Here is a 19,059-nt window from a genome sequence, read left to right as displayed (position 1 = left end):
AAACTTATAAAATTCTAACAGGACTAGACAGACTAGATGCAGGAAGGATGTTCCCGATGGCCGGGGAGTCCAGAACCAGGGGTCACAGTCTAAGGATAAGGGGTAAGCCATTTAGGACAGAGATGAGGAGGAATTACTTCACCCAGAGAGTGGTGAACCTGTGGAATTCTCTACCACAGAAGGCAGTGGAGGCCAATTCATTAAATATATTCAAGAAGGAGTTGGATATATTTCTTAAGGCTAAAGGGATCAAGGGATATGGGGGAAGGCAGGGACAGGGTACTGAGTTTGGATGATCAACCATGATCTCATTGAATGGCGGAGCAGGCTCGAGGGGCCGAATGGCCTACTCCTGCTCCTATCTTCTATGTTTCTATGTTTCTAAAATGTGTAACCCATTTCAGTGTGATATGAAATGTATTCACCAGTGCAATAACATTGTGATTGGAGCCATGCCTTGCTCCTTGTTATAACTGTACTACACTCAGGTGCTTCACATCAATACTGCCACACTTAGACCTGCTGTACATTATTCATAGAATGATACAGCGCAGAAGGAGGCCGTTCGGCCCATCGTGCCTGTGCCGGCTCTTTGAACGAGCTCTCCAATTAACCCCCCTCCCCTGCTCTCTCCCCACAGCCCTACAAGTTTTTCCTTTTGAAGAATAAGAATGTAAGAAAGCCTGGAAATAAGATTTAACCCATCAAACCCATTCCTTCCATAAACCATGTACACAACCTGCTCCTCCCTAGATTTTGCCCGACCCATTTAATCTCCTGAGGAAATGTCCTGCTGAGCTTCTCCTTTCCACAGGTAAATCGAGGAAACTGATCCAACCCGACATTATACATACCGGAGTGGTTGCTTTTTTCTTAGTTTGACATTTCCATGGGCCCAGCAACTCAAAAACTATTATGCACCACACATAATATTACCTGCATATATTTACTCTTACAACCCTAAATCCTGTTTCAAACCCAATTTTCATTTGGCTGCTTTTGAAGGTTGTCTCTGTCATGGCATTAGTGAATTCTCTGCCCCAGAGGGCAGTGGATGCTGAGTCGCTGAGTATATTCAAGGCTGAGATCGATAGATTTTTGGACTCTAGGGGAATCAAGGGATATGGGGATCGGGCGGGAAAGTGGAGTTGAGGTCGAAGATCAGCCGTGATCTTATTGAATGTTGGAGCAGGTTCGAGGGGCCGAATGGCCAACTCCTGCTCCTAATTCTTATGTTCTTATTAACTGAGAGTCTGATGGTTGATTTAGCTTTGGGGGGAAATTTACTTTTAACCTCTAGTTTCACTTTAGACCAATTAAATATATAATGGTATCCAATATGATGAATTCTAAGCTATTTATAGTGCATTATGCCACATACGCACACCATTAGTGTTCCGAATCAGCCAATAGGATTCATGCTGTCCAAGACAGAAGAAGACCCTCTGGTTATTTCAATGTGATTGAGATAGGGAACTCTGCACCCGTCGCTCTCAGAAAAACCTGTCCACATTGGTATCCACTAAATAGGCATTACAACCAGTTTATAAAATGCAATTGGGATTAAGGTCTTGGGAGTATACTTCTGCTGATGGAGCGCATTCCTTAATCGATCATTTTAAAGTTAATAAAATCACCTTAAGTTTGAACACTAACGAAACTTTAACAAAAACTCAGGTTTATTTGCAGGATTGGTGCTCTGAGTGGCATGGTGAAACTCGTTGTAAATTGGTTAAGAAAGGTAAGAATCAACGCCACTGTACAGTTCAAATGGGCTTTAGCGCACCAACATCTCCCGTCGTGGGCAGCTTTGCTTTATACTAGTCCCGCTAACATGTGTTGAACTCCAAAATCAAAGCATGCCTCGGAGTTACTCATCCCCTAAACTTCAGAGCACTGTCTCAGTTTGGAGATGTCTCACTGACTTTGATGGCCACAGGGAGCATTGCATACCCATCATCTGGCTTTTATGAAAACTATAGATGATTAAGTGGAAGCTTTCTGTAGAATGTGCACGTTTGAAATGCAGCAAGATCACAATCACCTTCTAGTTGGCATAGCTGTTTATCTTGATCCTGTTTGAACCAGCTTCAGGAAAGTGACTGCAGTGAGTCCTGGGTTGACAGCTACATCAGTGAAAACAACAGTAATCTAATGCTAGGTTGTCCCACGATGTGATTGAGCGGTGACAGCAAATTATTTCCATTTTAAACTCAGATTCAGACCTATCAGAGTATGTCCCATTTATGAGCTTCTCTCCGTGTGCAGCTCCCTTTTCAAATAAATGCCACGGTGTTGTGTCTAAAATTTGTGTTTGATGGATTCATATAGAATGTAAAACAAAAAGTGATGCGATGTTGAATAAACTTTATAGTCAATTTAAGTAACTGCTCCCGGAAAATCACTTGACATCATTTTACACAATGTATGTGCATCATATGCCTGAAAGGACCCAGGGATGTTACACAACCAGCTATATCTGCACTCGGTTGCAACAGCCTGTGCGTCAGAAATCTTCCAATAGAGGGACATCACTGTATCACATTCTGTAGCACATCATGAATGAGAAGTGCTGGGAATTATGTTAAAATTGTTGAGATGTGGAGAAGAGGAAAGTTCATGATATCAACAGTACACCCGTGTCCCTCAGGATATCCAGCCACCTCCTTCTGTTCTTCGCCCTTCTCTCTTCCCAGCTCTTCTCTCTCTCTCTCTCGCTCTTGCAGGCAAAATACAACTTCAGCCCTGCCCGCTGCTCCTTTTCTCTTCTCACAGAAGTTCAGGAGTCCAAAATTGTGAAGAGACACTTCGGGCGCGACTTACAAGGGCAACTGAACTGGGACTGTGTTTGAACAGGCCAATACGGTGGCACTGGGGTAATGCCCAACACCATCAGGAGCATGACACACTCTACAATTGTCCTCCATAAGAGGGTGGCACCACAAATACAAATGGTCTATTCAAACTAAAAGAAGATAGTTTCGTCAGATTGCGATCTGGTTTTCATTGTTGATTATGCAGCGGTGGTCCCTGGTCACCGACGGTTTCAAGAGTACACGGGAGAGCAAAAGTGATTGTAGACAGATCACGTTCTTCAGTTGCAGCCTGTTATCAATTTTCACCAAGAAATTCCCATGTACTGAGAGAGAGCACATGGTGTCCATCTCTTGAAGCCATCCGTGACCAGGGACCACCACTGCATAATCAACAATGAAAACCAACTCATCCACTGCTGAAACCCTCATCCATGCCTTTGTTACCTCTAGACTCGACTATTCCAACGCACTCCTGGCTGGCCTTCCACATTCCACCCTATGTAAACTTGAGGTCACCCGTCTGCTGCCTGTTCACCCATCACCCCACCCCCTGTGCTCGTTGACCTACATTGGCTCCCGGTTAACGAACACCGCGATTTTAAAATTCTTATATTTGTTTTCAAATCCCTCCATGGCCTTGCCCCTCCCTATCTCTGTAACCTCCTTCAGCCCCACAACCCCCCGAGATATCTGCGCTCCTCTAATTCTGCCCTCTTAAGCATCCCTGATTATAAATTGCTCAACCATTGGCGGCCGTGCCTTCTGTTGCCTGGGCCCTAAGCTCTGGAATTCCCTGCCTAAACCTCTCCGCCTCTCTACCTCTTTTTCCTCCTTTAAGACGCTCCTTAAAACCTACCTCTTTGACCAAGCTTTTGGTCACCTGCCCTAATAGCCCCTTATGTGGCATGATGTCAAATTTTGTTTGATAATCGCTCCTGTAAAGCGCCTTGGGACGTTTTACTACATTAAAGGCGCTATATAAATGCAAGTTGTTGCTGTTGTTGGATTAAAAATCAATTGCTGATTTGTTTGTATTAAATTTTACCTGACTTATCAACTGTTAAGTCCGTGAATGATTGAGACACGGACCAGCAGGAGTGAAAACAAACAAGTCTTTACTGGTGGAAGTCAATAGCGAAACTAACAAACAGAGGCTCTCTAGCGCCTTTTATACAGGGGTGGTCACTGCCGGTACTGCAGTCTGAGACCAGTTATTCTCTTAAAGGTACATACACAACAATTCCTCCCCTTTTAGATAAACAGTACATAACATTCATTTAACAACTAAATGATAACTAATTACAATCACAATTACGGTTGCAAGATACATTGGTTAAGTTTAAGCAATTATAAGTTCAGTCTTTGAGGAGGCTTCCTGATTCTGTCTGGATAACGCCTCTTTGGGGTATCAGGTTCTTCTGGCAATGTTGAGTTGAGATCAATGTCGTTGTTTGGTTCATCTGCTTCCAATATCACCGATTCTGCGGTAGCTGCAATTGGTACGTCGATTTCATTGCCAGGTGTATCAGATCGTGGTGTGGAGTTGATGTTTTCCAGTGACTCTAGAATCTGGTCAGCATGGCATCTTACAATGCTCTCTCCAACGTCCACGGTATACATGAGAGGTCCTTGCCGTGTACAAATCGTTCCTGGCTGCCATTTCTCAGTGCGGTAGTCCCGGGCCAAAACTGGTTGACCTATCTTAAAACTCCTGGTCGGACTTTCATTCATATTCTGAAACTGCCTGTTCTCCACATCTCTTCGGACGTTTGGCTTAACCAAATCCAAGCGGCATCGTAGTCTTCGATTGAAGAACATCATGGCTGGGGTTTGGTTGGTAACCGCATGTGTCGCATTCCGGTCGGCAAACAAGAAGTTGTCCACCTTGTGTTGTAGGGGTATATCTTCATTACACATTGCCTTGATAGCCTTCTTGAATGTTTGGACAAACCTCTCGGCCAATCCATTAGTGGCTGGAGGATATGGGGCGGATGTGTAATGCTTAACACCATTGTTCTTTAAGAACCTCTGGAACTCTTCAGACACAAACTGTGGTCCATTGTCGGAGCAAATCTGTTCAGGCAGCCCATTCCTGGCGAATATGGTTCGTAAAACTGTGATAGTTTTTTCCGTGGTGGTTGAGGACATTTTTATTACCTCTGGCCACTTTGAATGTGCATCCACCGCAATTAAAAACATCGAGTCCATGAAGGGACCAGCAAAATCAATGTGCACCCTTTGCCATGGAGATGAGGGCCACTCCCATGGATGCAGAGGAGCTTGTGGTGGGGCGTTTTGTACCTTCTGGCATCCTGCACAGCTCTTGGTCATCTCTTCGATTTCTCTATCGATTCCCGGCCACCACACAAACGCTCTGGCTAAGTTCTTCATTTTTACCCCACCCAGATGACCCTCATGAAGCTCATTGAGCACTCTATCCGTCAACTTAGGTGGAATTACTACTCTGGATCCACACATCAAGGTTCCTCTGCACACTGACAGCTGTTCTCTTCTCGGCGAGAATGCTGGCAGCAGTGGTTCGCCATGTGCTGGCCATCCCTTCACCGTTAAATCATAGACCCGTGATAGTGTCGGGTCATTCCGTGTTTCCTTTTCTATGTTTGCATTCGTCACAGGGAGACATTCGACTATGGTCGAGTGGAATAACTCCATTGGATCCACTGCAAGGTCTTCTTCTTCCACCGTCGGCAACGGTAGGCGTGACAACCCATCAGCATTTCCATGCTGTTTAGTTCCTTTGTACTCGATGTCATATTGGTGTGCCCCTAGGAAAAGGGACCATCTCTGCAGCCGTTGTGCCGTCATTATCGGTACGCCCTTCTGAGGGTTGAAAATGGAGACAAGAGGTTGATGATCGGTTAGTAGAGTAAATTTTTGACCGTGCAGATAGTGATTGAACTTCTTCACCCCCCACACTAGGCTGAGGGCCTCTCTGTCAATCTGGGCATAGTTACGCTCGGCAGAAGTTAACGAGCGTGACGCAAAAGCTATCGGCCTCTCTAAACCATCAAGGAATTTATGTGACAGTACCGCCCCAATGCCATATGGAGACGCATCACACGCCAGCCTGATTGGCAGTGCTGGGTTGTAGTGAGCCAATACTGCCTTTGAAGTGATTAAGTCCTTACTCTTCTGAAAAGCACGCTTACAATCATCGTTCCATTTCCATGCTACCCCCGTTCGTAGCAGGGCGTTCAGTGGGTGCAGAATTGTCGACAAATTCGGCAAAAACTTATGATAGTAATTCACCAATCCGAGGAATGATCTCAGTTGCGACACATTTTCAGGCGCTGGGGCCTTAACAACCACTTCAATTTTGTCAGGGGACTTATGTAACCCCTCTTCATCAATCACGTGGCCACAATACGATATCTGTTTCTTAAAAAATTCGCACTTGGGGCGGTTGGCTCGCAGCCCATGTTCCCGTAGTCTAGTGAGCACCTGTTCTAGGTTGTTAAGGTGTTCACTGTCATCTTCACCTGTTACAAGGATGTCATCCAAGTAACACCGAGTCCCCGGAATCCCTTGCAGGACTTGTTCCATCGCTCTGTGCCATATCGCCGGAGCCGATGCTACTCCGAATACCAATCGATGATACTGGTAAAGACCTTTGTGAGTGTTTATCGTGAGATACTTCCTAGAGGACTCTTCAACCTCCATCTGCAAATATGCTTGTGCTAGGTCAATTTTTGTAAAACGCTTCTCTCCAGACAGCGAGGCGAAGATGTCTTCTATCCTTGGAAGAGGATATTGTACTGTGTGAAGGACAGGGTTCACTGTCACCTTGAAATCCCCACAGATGCGACTCTTCCTTGGCTCTCCGGACTTATTGCTTAACGTTTTCTTCATGACAGGAACGATGGGTGTCGCCCACTCGCTCCAGTCGACCTTAGACAACACGCCCGCCTTCTCCAGATTCTCCAGCTCTGCCTCGACGGCTGGGCGAATTGCATATGATACCGGTCTTGCTTTGAAAAACTTGGGAACTGCATTCTCTTCTATTTTTATCGAGGCGGTTACGCCTTTAAGCGTGCCCAGTTCTTGTTGAAATACCTCTTTGGCGTTAGCTAAGATTGTTGACAATCGTCCAGGAGTGACGTCTTCATCTTTTTTACCATCCACCGTCATTGCATGAATGGAATGCCAATCTAAGTTTATCTTCCTGATCCATTCCCGTCCCAATAACGGTGGTCCACCATTTGGCAGTATGTAGAGATACAATTTCTGAATTTTCTTGCCATTGTATTCGACAGGCACCCTTATTTTTCCTCTGGGGTATACTTTTTGCCCCGTATATGTCGTCAAGACGATGGATGTCTCTCTCAAGGGTATGTGTGAAAATAGCCGCTCGTAGTCTCGTCGATTCATGACGATTAGCGCTGACCCTGTATCCAATTCCATTTTAACTTGGGACCCTGCTATCGTGAGGGTGACCCAAATGGTTCAGTGATCCTCTTTTGCGATTACATTGTGAAGTTTGAGACAGCTTAGTCTCCTGTTTCCGGATTCACTATCGCTCATCTGGTCTTCGGAACTACTGTCCGTCATCTTTTGTACTTTTTTGTACGGTTCCTTAGTAGCCTTTTTGTTGTCGCTGGTCTTCTTCCCAGACCTGCAAACTCGTGCAATGTGTCCAATCTTCCTGCATTGTCTGCATATTTTGTCTTTGGACCAGCAGTCCTTCTGGTCATGGTTAGTTCTGCCGCAGCGATAACATTTTGCAAATCCCCGTGTCATTTTGTGGGTGCCGTATTCCTGTGGTTTTTGTTGAATTTCTGCAGGTCCCCTGGCTGCTGCTTCATACGATACTGCCACGCTGAAAGCCTTATCTAGCGTCAGCTCTTTTTCTGAGAGTAACTTCTTCTGTGTTCCTTCACTCAGGAGTCCACAGACAAATTTGTCCTGTAGGGTATCTGCCAGTCCTGCTCTGAACTGGCAGTGCTTTGATAGCTTGCGTAGTTCCGTAAGATACTCAGCATTGCTCTCATCTTTGTGCTGAGTTCTCCTGTGGAATTTAAATCTTTCTGCTATCAACAGCGGTGCAGGGTTTAAGTGTTCCTGTAGGACAGCAACAATTTCGTTAAAACTCTTCGCCTTCGGTTTGGCTGGAGTAATCAGGTCCCGCAATAGGCTGTACGTTCTAGCGCCCATTAAGTTTAACAATATCGATGCCTTTTTCCCCTCCGCTATTTCGTTTGCCTCGAAATATACCTCGACTCTTTCCACATACGTGGTCCAGTCCTCTAATGTATTATCAAAAGCAGTGATACAGCCAGTCTTCGGCATCTTGCAAATCTAAAATGTCGCCTCCCGCGCTTTGACTTCTTCCCCGATTTAACAAAATGGCACCTCCCGTGCTTTGCCTTCTTCCCCGCTGTTGTTAACGCTGCTTTCCATGGTTTCTTGCGCGTTAAATATTGATTCTTTTTCTTTTATTATTTTCCCGTCGTGGAGCGGACCCTCTGGGACACTTCCCTCCCTCTTCTTAGGTCCGAACGCTGCCCGGCTTCGAAACACCGGCCGCGCCCTGTGTGCTCCACCCTCTCTCTCTCTGCATCCCGACTCGCTGCCCGGCCCCGTTGAAAAGCCACCCGATCGAGCTTCAGCCCGCCGCAGCCCAGGAAGGATCAGAGCACTACCTGCCACCAGCCCGATTAGCTGGGAAACCACAGACCGAGGAACCCAGCCTGGCTCTGGACAGTCTCTCCTGCAAGTTTTCAAACCGATGATTGACGGTCGACGCCCGTTTCCCGAGTTTCTTTGGACTCTATTTTTTTAATTTTTTTTTATTCTGGCTCCGACCTTCAACAACGTCGTCTGAGGTGCTGCCGAGTTGCAGGTAAGTTCGTTTCTTACTCGTCGCCAGTGTTAAGTCCATGAATGATTGAGACACGGACCAGCAGGAGTGAAAACAAACAAGTCTTTACTGGTGGAAGTCAATAGCGAAACTAACAAACAGAGGCTCTCTAGCACCTTTTATACAGGGGTGGTCACTGCCGGTACTGCAGTCTGAGACCAGTTATTCTCTTAAAGGTACATACACAACATCAACCCCTGTGGCTTTCCACAATCCAGGGTTTTTTTGTGTGTTTGACAAGGTTTGGTGTGATGTGCTGCTTTAATCGCACGTTCCCGTGCTCCTTCCTATTCCAGCTTCGGCCTTCTTGAGGTTCTAACATGAGCACAAAAACAAAAAGCTCATCAGTTTGCGAAGCTATGGCCGTTCCCAAGTTGGTTCTGGCCAGCAATTTTAAAGCTTAAACTATGCTAGGTCCAAAATCCACAAGTAATGGTCTAGTTGGAGCTCTCTGTCAGTGTTCTCTAAAAAAAATGTATGATTTTGTGGCAATTATAGTTTCTCTATAAGCACATAAAGAGATGGGGAATTTGGAAATTTAGAAAATGAATCTTTCTGAAAAAAAATAAACTTGGCGAAGCTGGAAATTGAATCTATTCATCGTAAGAACAATAACAAAAGATTTCTCTAATTCATTGCCGTATAGGACATGTCTAAATGTACACAGTCACAAAGGGATTTCAGGCAAAAGCAATAAACTTCCGTCATTCTATTTTGCCTCATTTCATTTTTGGTTTGCACAGGACAACTGGAACAATGTTCCTTTTATTTGTCATCCGAGACCAAATCACAAAACATGACACGTGTCATGAGATATATTGAGGTAGAAATCCGCCTCAGCGCAAAGCGGGCCGTATCGAATCGCTCGCCCATTATATGTCCGCCTGATACTCCAACCCATTGACTTCAGTAGAACTGAATATTAAGCGGGCGTGTAACAGGCATCAGGCGCGATACCGCCCGTTTCGCATTACCGCCCATGATGGATTTCTACCCTGTTAAGTTTAGTAAAAGAACATCGAGAGTGCCAAGTAGCTCCGATGCTGGGAATTTCGACACACATTTAGAAGTGTCCGTGTTTGAGTCTGAATCTCAGTTGGCATTTGAGTTGGGCTAGCCGAGATTAGCAAGCTACGCTGAGGCCTTCCCATCTCGCTAGCTGATGCATCTCACATTGAATCTTTACTGGGCGATTGGAGAAGAAAACTCAGCACATGTGCCCTCAGCTGGGGTGCTACATTTGGACTCCGTGCCCCTTGGCTGTGCAGAGGGAAAAAAATCAGCCAGGATTCCCATCCCTGATTCCCATGCTGGAAGGTGACTGGGTGTGAATGCTGGATGAGGGCAGGAGCAGGCTCAGCTGCAATGAGTGAGACCTTCAACTTACTTGTTGACGCTCATTGGCATGGCTCACGTATGAATAATGGGCATTTTGCCAAGATACCAGTGGGTGACTGCAGACCCGCACTCCAAAGGTTCGAAGTCATCGCACACTGATGGCTAAAAGTCTTTTGTCTTTGAAGATTGTAAAGTTTGATATGAAATTAATCTGGAGCAGTCTCAAGCCTGGCAGTGGCAGTCCTACTATGAAAAACCAAATATAGTTCAATAAAAATTGTTGTTTAAGATTAACGTGTTCAGGTAAAAAGACTGTCACGGTGGTTGGTGCAGGAAGGGTGAACTAGGGTAGCCAACAACCCTCCCGGATTGTCCGGGACTCTCCCGGAATGGAACATTAATTCCCTGGGCACTGCTGCAATCAACCCAGGAGAGAAAATCATAGGGAAGTAGCGTGTGCACTTTGGCATTCCGACTTTCTTTCCCGGTGGCTTTGTTCCCGCTCGTGGTGTCCATGCACCTTCCGTGAGGTCGTTCTCTGTTGTTCTTTCTTTGAAATCGACGAGCAGCTCACCATCACTCCCAGAGGCGGCTATTTGACCCTGAGCTGAGCTTCCGACCCCGTATCCTGTCCATCACTAAGACCTCCTACTTCCACCTCTGCAACATCGCCCGTCTCCGCCCTGCCTCAGCTCATCTGCTGCTGAAACCCTCATCCCTGCCTTTGTTACCTCCAGACTCAACTATTCCGACACTCTCCTGGCCGGCCTCCCACCTTCCACCCTCCGTAAACTTGAGCTCATCCAAAACTCTGCTGCCCCGTGTCCTAACTCACACCCAGTCCCGTTCACCCATCACCCCCTGTGCTCACTGCCCCGTGTCCTAACTCGCACCCAGTCCCGTTCACCCATCACCCCTGTGCTCACTGCCCCGTGTCCTAACTCACACCCAGTCCCGTTCACCCATCACCCCCTGTGCTCACTGCCCCGTGTCATAACTCACACCGAGTCCCGTTCACCCATCGCCCGCTGTGCTCACTGCCCCGTGTCCTAACTCACACCCAGTCCCGTTCACCCATCACCCCCTGTGCTCACTGCCCCGTGTCCTAACTCACACCCAGTCCCGTTCACCTATCACCCCCTGTGCTCACTGCCCCGTGTCCCAACTCACACCGAGTCCCGTTCACCGATCACCCCCTGTGCTCACTGCCCCGTGTCCTAACTCTCACCCAGTCCCATTCACCCATCACCCCCTGTGCTCACTGCCCCGTGTCCAAACTCACACCGAGTCCCATTCACCCATCACCCCCTGTGCTCACTGCCCTGTGTCCTAAATCGCACCCAGTCCCGTTCACCCATCACCCCCTGTGCTCACTGCCCCGTGTCCTAACTCACACCCAGTCCCGTTCACCCATCACCCCCTGTGCTCACTGCCCCATGTCCTAACTCACACCCAGCCCCGTTCACCCATCACCCCCTGTGCTCACTGCCCCGTGTCCTAACTCACACCCAGTCCCGTTCACCCATCACCCCCTGTGCTCACTGCCCCGTCTCCTAACTCACACCCAGTCCCGTTCACCCATCACCCCCTGTGCTCACTGCCCCGTGTCCTAACTCACACCCAGTCCCGTTCACCCATCACCCCCTGTGCTCACTGCCCCGTGTCCTAACTCACACGCAGTCCCGTTCACCCATCACCCCCTGTGCTCACTGCCCCGTGTCCTAACTCACACCCAGTCCCATTCACCCATCACCCCCTGTGCTCACTGCCCCGTGTCCTAACTCACACCCAGTCCCGTTCACCCATCACCCCCTGTGCTCACTGCCCCGTGTCCTAACTCACACCCAGTCCCGTTCACCCATCACCCACTGTGCTCACTGCCCCGTGTCCTAACTCACACCCAGTCCCGTTCACCCATCACCCCCTGTGCTCACTGCCCCGTGTCCAAACTCACACCCAGTCCCGTTCACCCATCACCCCCTGTGCTCACTGCCCCGTGTCCTAACTCACACCCAGTCCCGTTCACCCATCACCCCCTGTGCTCACTGCCCCGTGTCCTAACTCACACCCAGTCCCGTTCACCCATCACCCCCTGTGCTCACTGCCCCGTGTCCTAACTCGCACCGAGTCCCGTTCACCCATCACCCCTGTGCTCACTGCCCCGTGTCCTAACTCACACCCAGTCCCGTTCACCCATCACCCCCTGTGCTCACTGCCCCGTGTCCTAACTCACACCCAGTCCCGTTCACCCATCACCCCCTGTGCTCACTGCCCCGTGTCCTAACTCACACCCAGTCCCGTTCACCCATCGCCCCCTGTGCTCACTGCCCCGTGTCCTAACTCACACCCAGTCCCGTTCACCCATCACCCCCTGTGCTCACTGCCCCGTGTCCTAACTCGCACCGAGTCCCGTTCACCCATCACCCCTGTGCTCACTGCCCCGTGTCCTAACTCACACCCAGTCCCGTTCACCCATCACCCCCTGTGCTCACTGCCCCGTATCCTAACTCACACCCAGTCCCGTTCACCCATCGCCCCCTGTGCTCACTGCCCCGTGTCCTAACTCACACCAAGTCCCGTTCACCCATCACCCCCTGTGCTCACTGCCCCGTGTCCTAACTCACACCCAGTCCCGTTCACCCATCACCCCCTGTGCTCACTGCCCCGTGTCCTAACTCGCACCCAGTCCCGTTCACCCATCACCCCTGTGCTCACTGCCCCGTGTCCTAACTCGCACCCAGTCCCGTTCACCCATCACCCCCTGTGCTCACTGCCCCATGTCCTAACTCGCACCAAGCCCCATTCACCCATCACCCCCTGTGTTCACTGCCCTGTGTCCTAACTCGCACCAAGTCCCGTTCACCCATCACCCCCTGTGCTCACTGCCCCGTGTCCTAACTCGCACCCAGTCCCGTTCACCCATCGCCCCCTGTGCTCACTGCCCCGTGTCCTAACTCGCACCCAGTCCTGTTCACCCATCACCCCCTGTGCTCACTGCCCCGTGTCCTAACTCGCACCAAGACCCGTTCACCCATCACCCCCTGTGCTCACTGCCCCGTGTCCTAACTCGCACCAAGACCCGTTCACCCATCACCCCCTGTGCTCACTGCCCCGTGTCCTAACTCGCACCGAGTCCTGTTTACCCATCACCCCCTGTGCTCACTGCCGCGTGTCCTAACCGGCACCAAGTCCCGTTCACCCATCACCCCCTGTGCTCACTGCCCCGTGTCCTGACCAGCACCAAGTCCCGTTCACCCATCACCCCCTGTGCTCACTGCCCCGTGTCCTGACCAGCACCAAGTCCCGTTCACCCATCACCCCCTGTGCTCACTGCCCCGTGTCCTAACCGGCACCGAGTCCCGTTCACCCATCACCCCCTGTGCTCACTGCCCCGTGTCCTAACTCGCACCAAGCCCCGTTCACCCATCACCCCCTGTGCTCACTGCCCCGTGTCCTAACCGGCACCAAGCCCCATTCACCCGTCACCTCTGTGCTTTTGACATACATTGGCTCCCAGTTAAGCAACGCCTCAATTTTAAAATTCTTATCCTCGTGTTCAAATCCCTCCATAGCCTCGTCCCTCCCTATCTCTGTAACCTCCATCAGCCTTACAGCTTTCCAAGATTTCTGCGCTCCTCCAGTTCTGGTCTCTTGCACATCCCCGATTTTCATCGCTCCACCATTGGTGGCCGTGTCTTCAGCTGCCAAGGCCCGAGCTCTGTAATTCTCTCCCTAAACCGCTCTGCCTCTCTACCTCTCTCCTCCTTTAAGTCACTCCTTAAAACCGACCTTTTTGACCAAGCTTTTGGTCACCTGTCCTAATACCTCTTCATGCGGTTCGGTGTCAAGTTTTAGAAACATAGAAACATAGAAGATAGGAGCAGGAGTAGGCCATTCGGCCCCTCAAGCCTGTTCCACCATTTAATGAGATCATGGCTGATCATCCAAATTCAGTACCCTGTCCCTGCCTTCTCCCCATATCCTTTGATCCCTTTAGCCTTAAGAAATATATCTAACTCCTTCTTGAATATATTTAATGAATTGGCCTCTACTGCCTTCTGTGGTAGAGAATTCCACAGGTTCACCACTCTCTGGGTGAAGAAATTCCTCCTCATCTCTGTCCTAAATGTCCTACCCCTTATCTTTAGACTGTGACCCCTGGTTCTGGACTCCCCGGCCATCGGGAACATCCTTCCTGCATCTAGTCTGTCTAGTCCTGTTAGAATTTTATAAGTTTCAATGAGATCCCCTCTCATTCTTCTAAACTCTAGTGAACATAAGCCTAATCGACTCAATCTCTCTTCACACGTCATTCCTGCCATCACTCCTGTGAAGCACCTTGGGATGTTTTTACTACAGTAAAGGTGCTATATAAATGCAAGTTGTTGTTGTTGTATGTCTTTTCAAAGCAAAGGTGCCTGGCTTGAGCTTTGTAGGATCGCGTGTGCACGCACTGTCCAGCTGGAGACCGCGGTCAAAGGACAAATCCTGGCTCTGTGATTGGCAGATGGGGACTCGAGCTTTGTAGGTAGATGCTGCTCCTGCCCCGGACCATGGGTATGTCCCGCAGACCAGGGGAAAGAAAAAGTAAAGGAGAAATAAATTGCATTTGCTAATCCGCTCGGAATAGAGAGAGAGAGAGAGAGACAACAGAAATGATGAATTTCAGAAATGTTCAAAGCAAATCAATTCATCAAATACCTTCTATTTATAACACCAGGAACAACGCACTCTCAATCCAGTTCATGGGGGATGTCAGATGGTTTATAGACATAACCTAATGCATCTGTAGAATTGTCACGTTGCAGCAATACTTCCATGAATCACAACTCAGCTTTAGCAGCTTAATAATTAGGCATTTAATAAAGTCTGCAAAAGGAAATAGTTTACTCGCTCAACATTTGAAGTGTAAAACTGAAGCCAGGCCCTTGAGGCACCGTCTTTCAGTCAAACGTTGAGGATTTCGGGCCTTTCCACAGTGGCCGAGCTGCAGCTGCTGCTGGAGTGACGACGGGAGTAATGTTGCTTTCTCGCCTCTCGGGCCTGCAGCTGCTTTGCCCGCCTCCTCCGCTCTAACACAGCAAGTGCTGCCACCTGTCGCCTTGTGCCGTCACGCAGCAAAATACCGCGTTCAGCTCGGTAAATTGTTGTGCGCTGGAATGTAAGTGGCGGATAAATAGGGTCAGGGGACAGAGGAGAAACGAGGTGATGAAGGGCTAGACACAGAGACAGTGACATAAATATGACAATTCGGTGGCCGAATTACTTAAAGTGTCTCTGTCAATATTGTGGCTGATGAAGAAGAAAAATGGCAGGAAAGCAGAAGGGAGTAAATAATTGGAGTGATAGGGAGAACGAAAGTAGAGTAGAGATAGAGAGAAAGTAACGGATTGGCAGATTTTCACTCAGAGGCCATCCCTCATGCTGCTCTTGTTATGACATTCCATATGTATATTTTAAATATTTAGGCCTCTTCTTTAATCAGCACTGCTGGCAGCAGGCCTGGTTCCAGGAGCTGGAGTCAGGGTTTGGAGGGAGCAGAGAGGCAGATCCTGGAGAGCATTTCTATAGCGCCTTTCACGACCACCAGACGTCCCAAACAGCTTTACAGCCAATGAAGTACTTTTGAAGTGTAGTCACTGTTGTAATGTAGGAAACACGGCAGACAATTTGGGCACAGCAAGCTCCCACAAACAGCAATGTGATAATGACCAGATAATCTGTTTTTGTTATGTTGATTGAGGGATAAATATTGACCAGGACACCGGGGATAACTCCCCTGATCTTCTTCGAAATAGTGCCATGGGATCTTTTACATTCACCTGAGAGAGCAGACGGGGCCTCGGTTTAACGTCTCTTCTGTATTCACTATTGGCCAATGAGATTTCCACAAAGAGACACCTGAGCATTGGAAAGGTCAAGTGATTATTATTGGCCAATAAGATTGGTCCTTAAAGGACTGCGGATTGGGCCATGTGTAGTCATGGTGATCCTGAACACAGCAGACCCAAGCCCAGCAACAGCTGCGTTTAGGCCAGCCCAATTTCGGGAAGGGGGTCCTGAAACAGACGTTAGACCTTTGCATATGCAAACAGGGGGCCTAACATCTGTTTCAGGTGCTGGCCTTGGACGCCCATGCTTCTGCTTTTCCAATGTGGCGGGTGGCGCAGAATGCGCACGATTACGCCACCCGCCATGTTGGATGTTTAGGCACCTGTTTCACTTGTGGCGCCAATGATTTTCCCGGTATTTTTGGTGAATTTTAAAAGTGTTCACAGATGGTGAAGTAAGCAAATAAATGTTTAGATGTATAGCGAAGGGAGTGACTTACAAGTATAGGAAGGGATGGTGAAGTATCTGGCTTTGGTAAGGCTGCATTTGGAATACTGTGTTCAGTTTTGGTCTCCATATTGCAGGAAAGTTATAGAATTATTGGAGAGGAGGGCTGAGGTTATGAGGAATGGTTGTCTACCCTGGGCAAGAGCAGGATAATGGGGATTTGATAGAGGCCTTTAAGGCTTTCATGGATATGGAGAATTTGGATCTTGGATATTTCTCCCGGGCACAGAACTGTGGGACACAGTTGCAAGTGAAGGATGTCAAAGGGAAATAGGAAATTTAGACATCTCTTTTTCAGTAACAGTGGGACCGAATTATGGAACCGATTAACAGTCGTGCTGGCGGAACAGAAAGCCACGGTGGGGTTTAGAACAGGACTGGATGAAATTCTGCTGCCCAGAAATGACTATGTCACGATAGAGGAGATTTTCTGTTTCAGCATTCTAGCGCATTGCCTGGAACACATCGGGAAACTACCATCCCTGGACCGATAATATCCTGGCCATTTGGATGTTTCTGTACATTTCCAGTTTTCTGTATATGGTGCAATTAATGATTACAGATCAATTAGGTATTACGATTAGGTAAATCCTGTGATCTGGGAGTGACCGTCTTTTGCATTTGGTTCGTTCTGTCTGTGGACAATCAATCCACATTTAATATTTACAGACACCAGCTTGCATTCTCTGGGGATCTATTCTCTTTTAACTCCTGCCAACTTGCTCAGGAGTGTAATTAAAAACCATTCCAAAAATACCCGCTTTGACTCATCTTTCTGAACCAGAGTTGTTTCTTTAAAACTGTTGCAGATTCCATAATCCTGAAATGTGGAGACTCATTCCCACACTGCCGGCTTTTGGCAAACATATAGAAGTACAGTAGAGATGAGTGTTAAGAAAAAAGATTTTTGTGGGATGTGATTTTAAAGCACAAGCTACATGGGCCTGTCGAAGGAACATCAAGACTTTAATCCTTCATTAGGAACTTAAGAAATAAGAGCAGGAGTGGGCCATTTGGCCCTTCGAGCCTGTTCCGCTATTCAATAAGATCATGGCTGATCATCGACCTCAACTCCACTTTCCCCCCACCCCATCCCCATATCCCTTGATTCCCCTAGAGTCCAAAAATCTATCGATCTCAGCCTTGAATATTCTCAACGATTCAGCATCCACAGCCCTCTGGGGCAGAGAATTCCAGAGATTCACAAACCTCTGAGTGAAGAAATTCCTCTTCATCCCAGTCCTAAATGGCTGACCCCTTATCCTGAGACTATTGTCTTAGCCCAGTCCTCAGGTTGCCTGGAGTACTGTTTGATACACTATGGTGATTATAATCACAGCTATTACTTATTCTACTGAATGCAGATTCTGTCAGTACTTATCTTGAGCATTCAGAGAGATGAGATTAACGGGCAATGTTTGAGGAAAAGAGCAGTAGATTTTAATGCAAACTTTCAAAATGACTCTTAAAGTGACTGCAGCGATTCCCAGTTTTAAAAGAGCACCTCAGCCTTTATTTCCGACTTCTTGGATTCTGTTTATGCTGTGTTTCTTAATGAAACATTATAATTTTTTAATGAGAAGTTATGTTAATTTGGTTATTGCTTTATTTCAAATATGGCCTTTAGGGCAGCAATGGCAAGAATTTGTCTATTCAAATAACATTAATAAGGATAATGGATAAATATTGCATGCCTAGAAATGAAGGTTGCAGGCAGTTCGCCCACAGTAAAAAAAAACACAATGGATCTGAAATATCATTTTTAACTCTCATGTGAGTTTTTAATTTTTCTGCCCCTTTACATCTCGGTTTCAAATCATAAAACAATGGTTCTCAAACATTTTCAGTTTCTCAAAAATCCTCATCGCCTCTCGCAGCCCACTCACGATGGATGCTGGCTCTGGTAAGTCTGACAAACAGTGTTCATCGTGTTCTGTGCAACATAATAAAATAAACAAACAATCGGAAAATCTACAACATGTAAAAATGTTCAGAATTGTTTATCGTCTTTAATGTTTTATAGACTGCAAACACTGTGTTCATGTTTAGACCAGGCTAAATCCCGACATCACTGCTGAAATTGCTGGTGTCACCGATACAGAATAATGAAAGAAGCCTTCCATACAGGAAGGGAGCAGAGTCTGGGCACTCTGCAACGAGCGGCTCACCTCACCTCCTGACTTCTCGAAGCCTCTCTGCTATCTAAGGCTCAAGTCAGGAATGTGACGGAACAGTCATCACATGCCTGGGGTGGGGGAGGGGGAGGGGGCAGGTGTTGGTGCAGCTGCAACAACATTGAATGGAGTAGTCCACTTCATGAGTGCCCATCCTCTCAATATCTACCCCTTCCACCACTGGCGCACTGCGGCTGCATCATGTACAAACCCCAGGGATACACTGGAGCTCACTCACCAAGCTCCCTTCCGCATCATCTGACAGTCCCGGGACTTCGTTTCACTGAGAAGGACAAGAACATCACTATCATGGGAAGAATATCGCTGCTGGTTCCCCTCAACATCCTGACTTGGACACAAACCACGATTCCTCCGCCATTGCCGAGTCAAACTCCTGCAGTTCCAGACCGAGCACCACCATGGCAGCACCATCAGCAGAAGGATTGTAGCGGGTCAATTAGAAGGCACACCACCACCTTCTCGGGGCAACTAAGGATGGGAATTGAACGCAGCC

The 19,059-nt window shown here is 47.9% G+C and overlaps 1 protein-coding gene across 5 annotated transcripts in view; it reads left to right on the top strand.

Moving 5' to 3' along the window:
- Positions 1-19,059, top strand: part of pacrg (PARK2 co-regulated) — a 394,611-nt gene that overhangs the window by 322,911 nt on the left and 52,641 nt on the right. Inside the window, exon 6 of one of the 5 annotated variants that reach the window (XM_085963068.1) lies at positions 18,219-18,274. The exons of 3 other annotated variants lie outside the window; for them this stretch is intronic. In XM_085963068.1, coding sequence (XP_085819194.1) covers positions 18,219-18,274 — 56 coding nt within the window. Of the gene's footprint in view, positions 1-1,689; positions 1,742-18,218; positions 18,275-19,059 lie in introns of all 5 variants that reach the window. One more of the 5 variants, XM_085963070.1, reaches the window with a different exon arrangement.

The sequence above is a fragment of the Somniosus microcephalus genome, chromosome 20 (genome assembly GCF_052327205.1).
Source record: "Somniosus microcephalus isolate GS21.2 chromosome 20, FLI_Smic_1.0, whole genome shotgun sequence".
NCBI classification, from domain to species: domain Eukaryota; kingdom Metazoa; phylum Chordata; class Chondrichthyes; order Squaliformes; family Somniosidae; genus Somniosus; species Somniosus microcephalus.
Note: the sequence above shows the minus strand (reverse complement) of the source record. Positions and strands in the feature narration are given on the sequence as shown.